The 15,269-nt window shown below is 45.8% G+C and overlaps 3 protein-coding genes across 4 annotated transcripts in view; 1 reads left to right on the top strand and 2 right to left on the bottom strand.

The window, feature by feature from the left end:
- Window positions 1–1,614, bottom strand: part of OAZ3 (ornithine decarboxylase antizyme 3) — a 3,091-nt gene extending 1,477 nt beyond the window's left edge. The window contains 3 exon segments of the mRNA NM_001290650.1: window positions 50–225; window positions 956–1,092; window positions 1,381–1,614. Of these exon segments, the coding sequence (NP_001277579.1) occupies window positions 50–225; window positions 956–1,030; window positions 1,032–1,092; window positions 1,381–1,547 (479 nt within the window). The 5' untranslated portion in view covers window positions 1,548–1,614.
- Window positions 1,615–4,548: 2,934 nt separating this feature from the next.
- MRPL9 (mitochondrial ribosomal protein L9) lies at window positions 4,549–9,364 on the top strand. Of its 2 annotated transcripts, none has more exons than XM_081815951.1 (7): window positions 4,549–4,703; window positions 4,876–5,032; window positions 5,514–5,638; window positions 5,856–5,906; window positions 8,008–8,109; window positions 8,628–8,711; window positions 8,827–9,364. In XM_081815951.1, exons 1-7 carry the CDS (start codon window positions 4,587–4,589, stop codon window positions 8,959–8,961), a joined length of 771 nt encoding a protein of 256 aa, XP_081672077.1. In that variant the 5' UTR covers window positions 4,549–4,586; the 3' UTR covers window positions 8,962–9,364. The 2 variants fall into 2 exon arrangements, with proteins under 2 accessions (XP_081672077.1, XP_081672076.1); XM_081815950.1 differs by having other exon boundaries at window positions 4,550–4,742.
- A 639-nt stretch (window positions 9,365–10,003) lies between these two features.
- Window positions 10,004–15,269, bottom strand: part of RIIAD1 (regulatory subunit of type II PKA R-subunit domain containing 1) — a 30,713-nt gene continuing 25,447 nt past the window's right edge. Inside the window, exon 5 of the mRNA XM_081815954.1 lies at window positions 10,004–10,053. The gene's annotated coding sequence lies outside the window, so the exon portion shown is untranslated. The remainder of the gene's footprint in view (window positions 10,054–15,269) is intronic.

The following is a 15,269-nucleotide window of genomic DNA, read 5'->3' as shown; positions in this document are numbered from 1 at the left end:
CCCCCCCCCCCCCCCCGCTTTCCCTGCTTTTCCATCTGGGCTCAGTCACCTTTCTCGGTTGCCTTGATCCAAGGCCCGATATGGGATATCCAGGAAGAGTCGATGGTCACAGAGAAGGCCGTGCCAATGGGCAGAGGTCTGGGGGGTGAGGCGGAAATGGAAGTCTAACTGCACTGGGTCCTGATGGAGCAGGGGGTCAGTAGCCAGCACCGTCAGGTTCCCAGCCTGGAAGAGGAATAAGAGAGTAATAGTCTTCTATTCTCATCTCGACCTCAATTCAGATCGCAGGCTGATTTGGCTGGGTCTGAGAAAGCTAACAGGGAGCTGACGGAGCCTGGGAGAATTGGAGCCAAAGTCTTTATCCCTTAGTCCTAGGACCTAAGTCTCTATCGTGGAGCTTTCCTTGCTATCAAACAATCTAGAAAGGAGTCAGTGCAGTGGCAGTATTACTGCCTGTTGACCTCACCTGAGAGGCGCACCAACCGTTCAGAAACATATCAGAGGGCTGCTGCTTTAAACAACGCTGTCATTTGTTTACTGTCTCACTGATAATGCTCTTCCACTTTTTTCCATGATAGGGGTTTTCTCTGAATTCTATTTCTCTTTTAAAATGTAGAGGTCACCCACAGGCATGTTACTGCAGCAGGATAGAGGGGCAAATTGAGGAGTTCTGGTTTCTAGTCCCTGCTTAGCAGTGAAACAGCTTTATGTCCCAGAAGCCTTACTACATTCTGCTCTTTGTTCCCACCTCCTCTTTTCCCATTAAGCTTTTCACCACCAGCTCTGTGATCTTGACTTGATATCTCTGGGCCAGAATCCTTGTTTCTAAAGCAACTAGCTGTTATACATGAGCTCCAAGATCTACAATTTATTTTCCAACTAGCCAATAATGCCCCTTCTTCACAAGGTGTCACTGAAGCAAGCTAGGGGCTTCCCCAGCACAGAGGCCACTTACCGAGTATAATTCTTTAAGCTGGTCGTGATCACCCTGCTTGGTGCTTCTGACCACCTGGAGGCCTGCTAGGGACTCAGGAGCACTGAAGGCAGGAACGGGGCCGGAGTGTCAAGTCCTCCCGTTCCCTATAAGTGATGCTGGTTGGGAAAATGGGCCCAAATTAGTTTCCCTCTGTGTCTGAGAAGGAGAGAGGCTCATAACTTCCAGGAACACCGGACTGGGCTCCGGCACTATCTTCGGTATCTTCTGTGGACCAGCCTGTTTCCATTCTCCCAGGCCAGCCAGATGGAAAAATGTTAAAGTTCCATGCCAGCCTTCCACCCCCTTTTGCTATTATCTCTTGCCACTTGGGAATTTCCTTCAAATTCTTTTATTTTTCCTGACGGTTTATATAAACACCTACAAGTAGAGATGAAAACAAGTACCTTTTATAACAACAAGGCAGCATCTTCTTCCGGAGGGTGATCCGGTATTTGTAACAGTAAAGGTAATAGGCGTATGGTGACCAGATCGGGTAGAGGTAGTTCCGTGTTTTTCCCCTCTTGATATAAGAAAGGGAGAAGGCAGAGGGGTGTAACCTGTTACAAGGCAGTTTCTCAGTTCAGTGCCTCCCTGCGGCAAAGTGAGGTTCAGAGATGGGTGGCAGAGGTTCACACAACCTGGTGTCATTGTGACCCGGTGGGCACTATGACATGGGCAAGGGGGTTAGCCCTTATGTCACTTCAGGACTCCACTCTGCTGGTCCCCTACCCCACCCAACCAACCCCCTTATCCTGTTCATCTAGTAAGTACTTCCTGGCTGTACCAGTGATTAGAATACTTTAGCTTCTGTACTGATTGGTAAACAGCCCTGCATGAGCACTTGTCAAGCGCACCCAACCTGGCTCCTTATTCTGGCATATGCACTCATGTGTGTGCACACTCTCGTGTAACACACACACATATACACATCCCACTTGAGCAACAAACTGGTTGGTGTCTAACACTGTAGGCTTCCAAGGCCCTGATCCAATGTCTGACCTAATACATTGGTTCCCAGTTCCTATCAATTCAATAGTTTTATTATATCCCTACCTTTAATAATCCAGGGGTGCTACACATTGTTGAATTATCTCATTGCCTTGTAGGGTAGAAATTGCAAACAGCCTCCAGGAGCCAGGACAGCTAATGGAATTAGTGGAGCTGCTGGGTGGGGCTGTAGCAAAATGGAAAGCTCATACCCTAAAAGAAGCTGACAACTCAGCTCCATCCAGTTGTAGAAATGCAGACTCAGTGGTCCCAGATTGTATGATTTTTCAACATAAAACGGAAAGATAGATTTTTGTGTTAAATTCCTCCACATTTTTTAACTAGTGGCTACTAACTCAAAAGACAAAAACTGTTCATGAAAAAAAGTCAACATTGTGAGCAAAATTTGATTCTGGGACCACCAGTTTGAGACCTCTGCATATTCATTCACTCATCCATTCAACAAATATTGATTGAGGGCCTACTGAAAGCCAGGCAGTACTCTAGGTGCTTGGGATACACCAGTAAACAAAACAAAGATCCCTGCTTAATGGAACTTAGCTTCTAACAGTGAGAAGACAGGGGCAGCCTGGGTGGCTCAGTCAGTTAGGTGCTCTGACTCTTGATTTCGGCTCAGGTCCTGTAGTGTGGGGCTCCCCGATCAGCAAGAAGTCTGTCTCCCTCTCCCTCTCCCCCTGCTTGCACTCTCTCTAATAAAAAAAAAAAAAAATCTTAGTAAGAAGACAAACTATAAACATAATAAAATTTAGTATGTTAGATGATAACTGCTATGGAGAAAAGAGGATAAAGGAAGATCAGGAGTGTGAAGGGGGTGGGGCAGGCTGGAGAAATAAATAGGGTAAAAAAAAAAAAAAGAAAGAAATAGGGTGATCCACATAGGCTTCAATGAAAAGGTGACCTTTAATCAAAGATTTAAAGGTCGGGGAGTTAGCCAAGCCAACACCTCGGGGTGAGAGCATTCCATGCCTAAGCTACAGCCAGTGCAAACGCCCTGAGGACAAGGTGCCTGGTGTTTTCAAGAAACAGGGAGGGCATGGTGATGAAGTCAGAGCGCTAATTGGCCAGATTAGGGAGGCCCTGTAGATGACTGTATGGCCCTTTCCTTTTGTTCTGAGTAAAAGGGGAAGTCACTGCAAAGTTTTGGGTAGAGGGATGACATGATCTGATGTATGTTTTTTAAGAGATCCTGACTGTTGCGTTGTAAATAAACTGCAGAACACTAAGGCAGATTTGCTAAGAAACTACTGCAGTGATCCAGGAGAAAGATAGCATCTTATTCCAGGCTGAAGCACTGGAGGTGGTGGGAAGAGGTTGGATTCTGGAAATAGTTTAAAGATAGAACCCCCAGGATTTCCGGGAGTCTGAGAGAAAAGTTGAGTCCAAGAACTGAAAGAATAGTTTCCATCAACTGAGATGGGGAAGGCTGCAGGTGAGGCAGTTTGAGGCTGGGTAGAGACGGGTTTAGTTTGAAGCATGTTAACTTTGAATTGTCCGTTAGATATATAAGGAAAAGACAAGCGCCGGGCTATTCAAGTCTGGAGTTCAGGAGAAGTCTAGGAGAGAGAAAGAACTTTGGAAGTCACTGAGACTGAATGAGGTCAAAGCGGGTGTGTATACTGAAAAGAGTCAAGATGGGAAGACTGTCCTAGGGGCACTCTATAGTTCGGAGAAAAGGAGAAATCAGCAAAGCAAACTGTGAAGAAAACTGACCAAGCAGGAAGAAAACAGAAACAAAATTGGTGTCCTGGAAGCTAAGTGAGGCAAGTGTAATTATTGGAGGAGTGAGGACGTTTACAGGTCAACTAACAGGATGCGTAGAGCACCTTCACACAATGTCTGCTGCCAAACAGACCCTACTCATTCCATCTATGTGGTCTTCTCTCCACTACCGAGATCCTCCACAGAACAGTCTGGACCGGGCTGCTGAGGGAGTGGAAGGCAAGCTGGGGACAAAGCACAAGGTGGGGTGGGGGTTGTGGGTGTCAGCTTGCCTTCTGCTCTCTCACCACTGCCATACTTTCCTTTTTCTGTGGCTTATCTCCTTTGTGATTTAGAATTCTTTAAATGCTAGCTTGAGTACCACAGTTGTAAAGATTAAGGGTAGGCCTCCTCCTGGAGTTGCCATCGTTTTCCAGAGGATCCCATCCCTCCATCACTTTTAGGAAGATCTCAAGTAAGGAAAAGTGAGAGCTGCATCCCTCTTTCCTCAGCATCCAGTTATCACAGAATGCCAGAGCTGCAAGTGACCTCAGAGCTGCGAGAGATAAACCAAAGCCCCCATTTTAAAGATAACGTGAAGCCAAGAAGGAGACGGTGTCTTTTCCGGTTCATGCCACGATCTGTCGATAACTATGCGCGTCCCTGCCCGGAGAAGAAACAGGGAGGAGGAAATGAGGAAAACGCTGAATCACGGATCGTTGCCTCAGCTCTTTGAGGTCCCGGCGGCCGCGAGGCGGCGAGGCCACCGTCCAACCCGGGCCGGGTCTGCCCCTCGGCTTCACCAGCCAGAGCGGCGGCGGCTCAGGCGCGCCACGGGCAGCCGCAGGGGCCTCTCCTGCGCCGGCGCTGGGGGCCTCCTCCATTCTCCCTCGGCGCTGGGAACATGGCGGCGGTCGCGGGGAGGGCCCTGCTGCGAGGAACGGTGCGGGGGCTGGTGCTCCCGCGACTCGCAGGGGGCACCCCGGGCCCGGAGCGCGACTTCAGCCTCTCTCACAATCGGGTGAGGGCCAGCTCTGAGCTCTGGGGGTCCTCGCCTCAGGTGGGGCTCTTTACGCCCGAATACTGTTCTGGGGGGCCGCGGCCTGGCTGTGGCGGGCTATCCATGTGCCGGCGGCTGAGGGCGGCAGGGGGTTCTCCGGGAGACTCGCTCACCCTCGCTCCCCGGCTGCCAGGGCACGGTCATCGTGGAGCGCTGGTGGAAGGTGCCGCTGGCCGGAGAGGGCCGGAAGCCGCGCCTACACCGGCGACACCGGGTCTACAAGCTGGTAGAGGACACGAAACACGGGCCCAAAGGCAGCCTGGAGCTCATCCTCACGCAGTCGGTGGAAGGTAAGGCCCGGCAAAGATACTTCCTATCTTAGGCTGGCTCTGTTTGGCATCAGCTTTTCCCTGCCGTCCCCTCTTAGCTGTTTCTCGTCCTTTCTCTACTTTGTAGAAATGATCTCTATATTTGAGAGGAAGAAGCCATAGAAAGGACTATGGTTGTGTCCTTGCCTTCCTGCATAGAAAAAGAAACGTGAATGCGACAACATCAGTAACAGTGCGTGGAGGGAAAAGGAGGCTTAACAGCATGTGCTACAATTCCTGAAATCCTGTTAAGGGGCAACTCTCACTTTGTACAGGGAATATTAAATTTCGAAATCAGGCCCTAAGAAACTAACTAGAAGTCTTTAAGTGTTGTTCTTAGTGAACATTTTTTTCTGGGAGGAATAACTGCTATGAGAGAATGATAGATGAGTCTTTCTTTGATCCTCTCCTCCTCTTTAGGTACTCCTAGGTAGTCTGATCCAGTGTCTGTTCTTATTGGCAGGACTTGGAGTCCGGGGTGACCTGGTCTCAGTGAAGAAATCTTTGGGCCGGAATCGACTACTGCCTCAAGGTCTGGCTGTATATGCATCCCCTGAAAACAAGAAACTGTTTGAGGAGGAGAAATTGGTGAGCGCAAAGGAAGGCAGAGGGACTTGGAGGAATAGAAACCTTAAGAGTTCATCTAACAACTTCCTTTCCTTTGCTGTCTAACTTAAAAATTAAATAGGGATTAGAAGAACAGGAACCCAGAAACTCAGCCTATATCCAGCATAGTAAGTTCGATATTTATCATGGACTCATTTTTCTTTTCTTTTTTTTTTTCATCTTTAACTTTCTTTTCTAGCTGAGACAAGAAGGAAAATTAGAGAAGATCCAGACCAAGGCAGGTGAGATGGTGAGTAAAAACATAGAAAGTTGTTACTTATTTGTCACCTAAGGAGTCACCAATTTCTTCCTGAGAGGCTCCTTGATTTCCTTGAAGTCTCCTGATTTCAGAGACAAGTGTAGGAGAAAGAGGAAATGTTTGGCTGCCATAACTGGTATTGAGACCTCCTGGGAGATCCTAACTTGTTGGGTGAAGTGCCCTAGCTTATCGAGAAAGGCTGCAGCCTGATTACCAGGGGACCCATGGAAAAGTGTGAGATGAGGGCTCTGCCTCCATTGATATTTACAGACAAGTCACAGAGAACATAGACACATGAGAACGTGATCAGTAAGCTCAAGGCGGTAGATTATAAGAATGACATAGATCAGGGGCGCCTGGGTGGCTCAGTTGGTTAAGCGACTGCCTTCGGCTCAGGTCATGATCCTGGAGTCCCTGGATCGAGTCCCGCATCGGGCTCCCTGCTCGGCGAGGAGCCTGCTTCTCCTTCTGGCCCTCCCCCCTCTCATGTGCTCTCTCTCTCTCATTCTCGCTCTCTCGGATAAATAAATAAATCTTTAAAAAAAAAAAAAAAGAATGACATAGATCAAAAAGGTGATTGGAGAGGGCTTTTCTTCAGACGGGATTGAATTGGGCCTTGTGGGTTTATTTTTTTTTATTTTTATTTTTTTAAAGATTTTATTTATTTATTTGACAGAGACACAGCGAGAGAGGGAACACAAGCAGGGGGAGGGGGAGAGGGAGAAGCAGGCTTCCCGCGGAGCAGGGAGCCCGATGCGGGGCTCGATCCCAGGACCCCGGGATCATGACCTGAGCCGAAGGCAGACGCTTAACGACTGAGCTACCCAGGCGCCCCAGGCCTTGTGGGTTTAGTAGGCTTTGGAAAGACCAGGAGGGTGGGAAAGGTATTAAGGGGGAAAAAAAAGTATAGGTGGTTCAGGCATGGTTTTTTTTTGTTTTTTTTTTTTTTAAAGATTTTATTTATTTATTTGAGAGAGAGAATGAGAGAGAGAGAGCACATGAGAGGGGGGAGGGTCAGAGGGAGAAGCAGACCCCCTGCTGAGCAAGGAGCCCGATATGGGACTCGATCCCGGGACTCCAGGATCATGACGTGAGCCGAAGGCAGTCGCTTAACCAACTGAGCCACCCAGGCGCCCTAGGCATGTTTTTAACATGGAAAGTAGACCAGTCTAGCAAAAGCAGAGGACTTATGTAGGGTAATATTACAAAACATGTGGAGGGAAAGGAGGTTGGGGTAAGACTTGTAAAACATTTTGAATCCTCAGCTAATGAATTTATACTTCATTCTGTAAGCAGGGAGAAATTATTAATGGGGTAGGGGTAGGATTGAAGGACCAGAAGTATTGGATTAATATGGTCTCTGAAAGTCATTCTAGGGGACGCCTGGGTGGCTCAGTCGTTAAGCGTCGCCCTTCAGCTCAGGTCATGATCCCAGCATTCTGGGATCGAGCCCTGTGTTGGGCTCCCTGCTCGGCGGGAAGCCTGCTTCTCCCTCTCCCACTCCTCCTGCTTGTGTTCCCTCTCTCGCTGTGTCTCTCTGTCAAATAAAATCTTTAAAAAAAAAAAAAAGAAGAAGAAGAAAAGAAAGTCATTTTATCCTGGGGCACCTGGGTGATTTGGTCGGTTAAGCGTCCGACTCTTGATTTCCTCTTAGATCATGATCTCAGGGTTGTTATATCGAGCCCCACTTCGGGCTCTGTGCTCTGCATGGAACCTGCTTAAGATTCTCTCCTTAGGCCCCTCCCCACTCATGCATGCTCTCTCTCAAAAAGAAAAGAAAAAGTCGATCTGTCCTGAGATCTACCACTGATCCCCACTGATAGGTCTAACTTTGACATGGCCTGTTTCTCCTTGCTTAGGAACAACCAGGTATAGGTGACCCTCTCCTCCAAAGTTTCACTAAAACACCTTCCTACAAAATCAGCCGTGAGACAGTAAGAAGGTTTCTCTTTCCCAGTCATCTTCTCACCTGTATGCTTGTGAAGCAGAAATTGTGCCCTTTTCCTGAACTCAGACGTTGTGCCTCTTGCTAACATGTTTCTTCTCCTTTGATTGCAAGTCTAACCTATTCCCTGTTTATAATTTCTGTCAGACAGTGAAATTTCTGAGAAGCTGTCACCTGGAAGTGGGGATGAAGAACAACGTCAAATGGGAACTAAACCCTGAAATAGTCGCCCGCCATTTCTTCAAAAATGTGAGTGTTCCCACATACCACTGTGCCTCTGAGGGTAGTAGCTTCCCCTGGGAAGGAGGCCCAGAATTGATCCCTTTGTTAGGAAAGAGTGTGATCATACAGCTTAAGTTAGGGAAGGTGTTGTTGGTTGGTTGCAGGAGTTGTGGGAGAGAAATGGCTAAGGACTAAGGGATGTCAGAATTTGAAGACTGATTGGAAAAGATGGTGTTATCATTTATTTCCTCTCTAGCCAGGGAAAACCTAGAAAATGTGACTCACTGGGGAGTTTGTACTTTTGTGGATACAGTGATTTCAGGCTCAAGACCTGTTTCTCTTTGGTGAATCCTCCTCCCTTTCTGAGAAATTAGACTGAGTTTCTCTGCCACTGTCTATGGAGGTCTGTGCCCTCCCATGGGATCAGCCAGGGTAAACTCCTCAGTTTTATTCATTCCTGTACAGGAAATTCCAGAACCTTCTTTGAGGTTGCCTACAGTTGCATCAATGTAAACAGAGCTTCTTTTGGTTGTGACTTTTTGCAGCTTGGTGTTGTGGTCACCCCGCATGCATTAAAGTTACCAGAAGAGCCCATTACGCGGTGGGGCGAGTACTGGTGTGAGGTGACGGTGAGTGTTTCATATACTGCCTCCTTTTTCTGGCTGGGTGAAAAGGTGGGAATCGGTGGTAGTAGTTCTTTTCTGCCCAGCTGACCTCTGAGGATTCCTGTCGTTGTGTGTGCAGGTGAATGGACTTGACACTGTGAGGGTACCTATGTCTGTGGTGAACTTTGAGAGGCCCAAGACCAAAAGATACAAGTACTGGCTAGCCCGGCAAGCTGCCCAGGGGGTGGCCCCCACCAGCTCCCAGACGATCTGAACCTTCTCTCCCTCAGAAGCAGAAGAGCAGAATCAGAGGAGCAGTGAGCGACAGTGGGCCTGCACGCTGACACCACTCCCAGCTCTGACCAAATAATGGAGTTTTAGAGAGCACGTGGGGACATGGGCCTAACCTGCATGGCCACATTGACTCGTCCGTATCTCCCACCTCTGTCTTTGGCTGTTAGCACATCGGCCTTACCTGGGCCATCCTGCTCAAGGAGTACCAGGCTGTAGATTTGATAAGCTGAATAGTAACAGATGAAAACAGTCTAGATCCTGTTGAGCCTGGAATTTGCTGGAACAAATGGAAGAGCTACCCACTCTCTCCAGTACTGGTCCCATTTTCATACATACTGAATGTTTGCATCACGAGAGGAAATAAAGAGGTTGTGCTCTTTTTATTTTTGGGTGTTTTTATGACAATGATATGATATGCACTACAGTTACTTTATGCACTTATGACTTAACACCACACCTTTACATTTCTCTCAGCTACAGATGGTGCTGTGTATGGTCCTTAAGTGTTTGTGTGCATGTTTTGATAAATTTTAACTTCTTTTTAATTATCAAATTTTTTTGATTGTAGTATGCTTGACACAGCATGTTACGTTAGTCTCAGGTGTACAGCATAGTGATTGGATAATTCTGTACGTTCTGTGCTTACCTAGGTATGCCGAGGCCGCCATTGGTCCCCATGCAATGCTATTACAGTACCACTGACGATAAGAGCTTGTGTTCTTTTTAGATGTTGTTTACCAGCCCTGAATAGACTGGGGATAGGACCTCCAAGTAGGTTGTCCTCTTGAGCTATGGGGTTTGGTGCTAAAAAGGAAGGAAGAAGAGGATGCATTTGCAGGCTACATCCCATGGGTGCTGTGGGCAAAGTACTTAACAAGCTGATCTGGTATGTCTTTGGTCTTAAGAGTTATTTTTGTTAGGTATATTGATAAAGTCGTGAATATGAATAAGCACAATGGATTCTACTTTTCTAAAAGGGATCTGAATACAGCCTAAGGGTAATTGTTGGAGAAAATGAAGCTGAGATGAAAGAATTTAAGGAGAACTTCTGTTTTGTTTCTATAACCAGCTCCTGAAATTATAAAAAAGATGATATCTTGGTCTCTAGACCAGGGTTATGATATAGCGCTAGTCACTGGGTAATTATGGAATAGGTATCTTGATGGGAGATAAGGGAAGTCGCTCTGCCTAAATTCAAGGTCCATGAGTGGAAAAAAGACCCAACTGTTGACAAATGGATTATGCTAGTCACCCAAATATAATGTGATGTCACACAATTCAGGAAGGGTATAGAAGAGACCATTGCCTTTGCTGTCCTTACCAGAAGCTCAGAGAGATGTGTTTCTATCATCGTGTTTGAGCTCACCTACCACTCTGAGTTAAGTAACTTTCATTCACATGAGGCCAGCCTCACACTTGCCAGACTCCGTAACTCAAGTCCGCCACTGGTGGTGTTTGAAATTGATCTCCATCCCTACTGTTAAGATGAAAAGCTCATTTAACACATCTTTCCACACCACCACCGTCAGCATCATAAAGCTCTCTGAAATTGCCTGAGCAACAGGCACAACATTCCACACAGCTAATCCCAAAGTGTTGCCATTTTAATTTGCTATAGTGTGAGTTCCTGGTGAAACAGACTGAATTGGAAATTTGTGTGCAGGAAGTGTATGGTGGGGGAGTCAAGGGAGCAGGACTGTGTAGAGGCGGGGAGGTTGAGCTGAGTGGTCTCAACAAAGACCTTGGTCAGTCCCTCACACTCAAGCTAGGATAGCTTTGCAGAAATGTGTAACCTACTGAGGCAAGTGGCCAGACATACCCCCACATGGACCAGGAAAGGGCCATGTGCTTAGGTGACTTGACTTGAGGCAAAGGCAGTTCCCAGGGGGGGACTCAGATGAGAGCTGTCAGCGTTCTCAGCAGCTTGGAAAAGGAGTGCTTCAGTCCTGGAGCGGGAAATTGGGGCCCCACTATAGTCCACCTTTTGGGCTCTTCAGATCCATTTACTTCATAAGTTCTAGAATGATTCCTCCAGGATTCTGATGGGCCCCTTTTCCTGGGAAAACTAACAGAGGAAGGTCTGGGATAGCTCACAGCCCCTGCTGCTATAGCTTGTCCTGTCTGCAATGGGTATTTATCCTCTCCCACCTCTACTCCCCATTTAGATTTCTAGCTACACCCCCTCAACTTGTACTTCTGGTCCAAAGAGTTTACCTGATAAGGTACCTGGTCATTGTGCCCTTTGCAGGCCATGACTACATCTGTCCATTTATGATCAAAATTGATACATGTGTCAGAACACTATTCCCAAGTGTGGAATATGCTGTCTTTAGACCCCAAAGAGGTTTACCAGGCAGTGTGTTTCCTTCTTAGTAGTGAGATGGGAGAAGTAAAATTTCCCCTTTACTTTGGAGGGAATGTCCTGGCATGGTCCAGACCACTGGACCTCTAAAAATGTCATGAATATTTGCAGGTTTATATACCACCAGTCTCTAATGTACTTGCCATTTCTTGCTGGTCCTGTACAACGACCTTGATGTCATCAATGTGGTAATGTGATACTCTGTGGAATGCCCAGATGGTCCAGGTCATAGGATGACAGGGTGGGAGGGTTTACATGGTCCAGGTGCAAGACTGTAAATATATATTACTGCTCATCCCACTAGTGAAAGCAAACTTGTCATGATCCTCCTTTCTTACAGAGATGGACAGGAATATATTGTTCAGATTAATGGCTGCCTATCGTGTACCTGAGGCTGTGTTAATCTGCTCTAGCAAAGACACCACATTTAGCACAGATTACTTGTCGAAAATTACTTGTTGGTTGAGATTGCCATAATCCACTGTCAGCCTCCAGGAACTGTCTGGTTTTACCAGGGACCAGACTAGTGAATTAAATGGCTTTATGATGGACCACCATCCCTGCATCCTTTAGGTCTTCAAGAGGGCCACCGATGTGATAGTTTTGTTGTTGTTTTTTGTTTTTATTTATTTATTTGACAGCGAGAGCGGGAACACAAGCAGGGGGAGCGGGAGAGGGAGAAGCAGGCTCCCCGCTGAGCAGGGAGCCCGATGTGGGGCTCGATCCCAGGACCCTGGGACCATGACCTGAGCCGAAGGCAGACACCTAACGACTGAGCCACCCAAGTGCCCCCAGATGTGATAGTTTTAATTATCTTGGCCTGAGATGGTGGAGGCAGCTTCAAGAGTTTCATGCTGGTCTTCGCTAAGATATCTCTTACCCTGTCATGGTTAATGTAGTTCTGCCAACTATCAAATACCTACCCATCTCAGTTACCCACTAAGGACCAGTGAAGTGACCGCTAGGTGGATCTATGAACCCAGCAGAACTACTGAGAGCCAGACCTAGTCCGGAATACATTTGTCACCCTGTCCCAATACACTGCCGCTCTAACGGGGCCATACGCTTCAGATCTGTGGACATCAATATCAGACAGGACCCTGTAGCAGACAGTTCTTCAAATGGTCAAATATTCCTCCTCTTCCAGTGTGTACTGTGCAAATGGTCATGAGTCCTTATGGAGAAGATTGGGGGGATTACGACCTCACACACTGGTCGTGCTGTTTCAAGGCCCTTTCTCCTAGGGGCCTAGCCTCTTACATCTGTTCCCGCTGAAAACCTGGCTCAGAAATACCTCCGCTTCCACCCATGAAGTGATCTCAGCTACAGCAATCACCTTCCCACTATAATTAACTAAAAACACAGACAAAATTCTACATGTTTGGATATTGAAAAGGGAAATAAATGAGGTGAGCCCTCTGATTGTCTCAGTTTATGGCCTAGAAGTAGTTTCCTGCACTGTAGTGTAGGGAACAGTGCAGAGGGGGAACCTAAATAAAGCCAGAGATTAGAGCTGGTGGAGGATCATGAAATCCCGCCTCCCCCGCCCATGCCAAAGCAGTTCACAGAAAGTTAAAACAGGAGTTTAAATTTCGATTCAATCTCATAATACAAAAATGTCCAGGCTCCGATAAAAAGTCTCATCATGGGTGCGCTTGGCTGGCTCAGTCGGTAGAGCGTGTGACTCTTGATCTTAGGGTGGTGAGTTCAAGCCCCACATTGGGCATAGAGATTACTTAAAAAATTAAAAATAAAGTTACATATTAGGAAAAAAAGTCTCTCATCATACCAAGAACCAGGAAGATCTCAAACTGCATGAAAAAAGAGAGCAGGTGCTGATACTGAGATGAAAACACAGTCACCAACAGGATCTAAGCAACACAGGACACTCCACCCAACAACCGCGGAATAGACCTTCTCTCATGCTCCCACAGAACATATGCCAAGACAGACCATATCCTGGACCAAAAGACAAATCTCAACCAATTTAAAAATGGAATGATACAGGGGCACCTGGGTGGCTCAGTCGTTAAGCGTCTGCCTTCAGCTCAGGTCGTGATCCCAGGGTCCTGGGATCGAGCCCCGCATCGGGCTCCCTGCTCTGCTGGAAGCCTGCTTCTCCCTCTCCCACTCCCCCTGCTTGTGTTCCCTCTCTCGCTGTCTCTCTCTCTGTCCAATAAATAAATAAAATCTTAAAAATGGAATGATACAGAATGTGTTCTCTGATCACCATGGACTCAAAATAGAAATCAACAATAGAAAGATAGGAGGAAAATCTTACAGTACTTCAAAACTAAACACATTTCTAAATAATCCATGGGTCAATGAGGAATTCTGAAGGAAAGAACTTAAATACATTGAACTGAAGAAAAATGAAAACAACATAGCAAAATTTGTGGCACACAGCTAAAGCAGTGCTAAGGGAAAATTAAAGCACTAAATGCATACATTAGGAACGAGGAAAAGTCTAAAATCAATCATCTTAAGTCCCATCTCAAGAACCTAGAAAAGGAAGAGCAAAGTAAACCCTAAGCGAGCATGAGCAAGGAAATAAAAATGAAAGGAACCAGAAAGCAATGAAATTTATAAGAGAAAATCAATGAAACAAAAGAGCTTGTATTCTGAAAAACATCAATAAAATTGACAAACCACTAGCAAGACTGACTAAGAAAACAAACTACAAATATTAGGAATGAAACACAGCATAGAGACTTTACAGATATAAAAAAGATGATAAGGGAACACTACGAACTCTATATGCATAAATTTGATAAGTTAGACAAAATCCTTGAAAAACACAAACTGCCATAACTGACCCAATATGAAATAGATCATTTGAATAGCCCTATAACAATTAAGGAGAATTAATTTAATTTAAAGCCCCCCTCTTCTCCCCCCAAAAACTCTCAGGTCCAGATGGTTTCTCTGGAGAATTCTACCAAATGTTTAAAGAGGAAGTAACACTAATTCTATATAATTTCTTCCACAAAATAGGAGGGAATACTTCCCAATTCATTTTATGAAGCTAGTATTATCATGAAAATAAACAAACCCCCAACAGTACCAAAAAAAGTACAGTCCAATATCTCTCATGAATATAAATGCAAAAAATCCTTAGCAAAGTATCAGCAAATAGATTTTATCAAATTATGGTAAAATTTATATACCATGCTCAAGTGGGGTTTATTCCAGGGATGCAAATCTGGTTCAATATTCAAAAATCAATCCATGTAATCTATCATATTAACACCCTAAAGAAGAAAAATCACATGATCATATCAATTGATGGAGAAGAATCATTTGACAAAAGTCTATACCCATTCATGGTTTAAAAAAAAAAAATTCTCAGAAAAATAGGAATACAGGGAAACTTATTCAACTTGACAAGAACTACAAAAAGTCTACAGTTAATATTATACTTTTTTTTAAAACACAGTGTTTTGGGGTTTTTTTTAAGATTTTTTATTTATTTATTTGCCAGAGAGAGTACAAGCAGGGGGAGCGGCAGGCAGAGGGAGAAGCAGGCTCCCCGCTGAGCAGGGAGCCCAATGCGGGGCTCGATCCCGGGACCCTGGGATCATGACCTGAGCCAAATGCAGACACTTAACTGACTGAGGCACCCAGGCGTCCCAGTTAATATTATACTTACTGGTGAAAGTCTGAGTGCTTTTCTCCTAAGATCAGGACAAGGCAAGTATATCTGCTCTCACACCCCTCTTCTTCAACATAATGCTAGCAGTTCTAGACAGTGCAATAAGGCAAGAAAGGGAAGACAAAAAAAGAAAAAAGAAAACTGTCCCCATTTACTGATGACATGATTGTCTATGTAGAAAATCTCAAGGAATCTGTAAAAAAACAAATTCATATGCGCACACACACACACACACCACGTGGACACCAAAATTAAAAATACAGTACTCTTTAAA

Source organism: Leptonychotes weddellii, chromosome 4 (assembly GCF_054177405.1).
Source record: "Leptonychotes weddellii isolate Sample4059 chromosome 4, ASM5417740v2, whole genome shotgun sequence".
Classification (NCBI taxonomy): Eukaryota; Metazoa; Chordata; class Mammalia; order Carnivora; family Phocidae; genus Leptonychotes; species Leptonychotes weddellii.
Note: the sequence above shows the minus strand (reverse complement) of the source record. Positions and strands in the feature narration are given on the sequence as shown.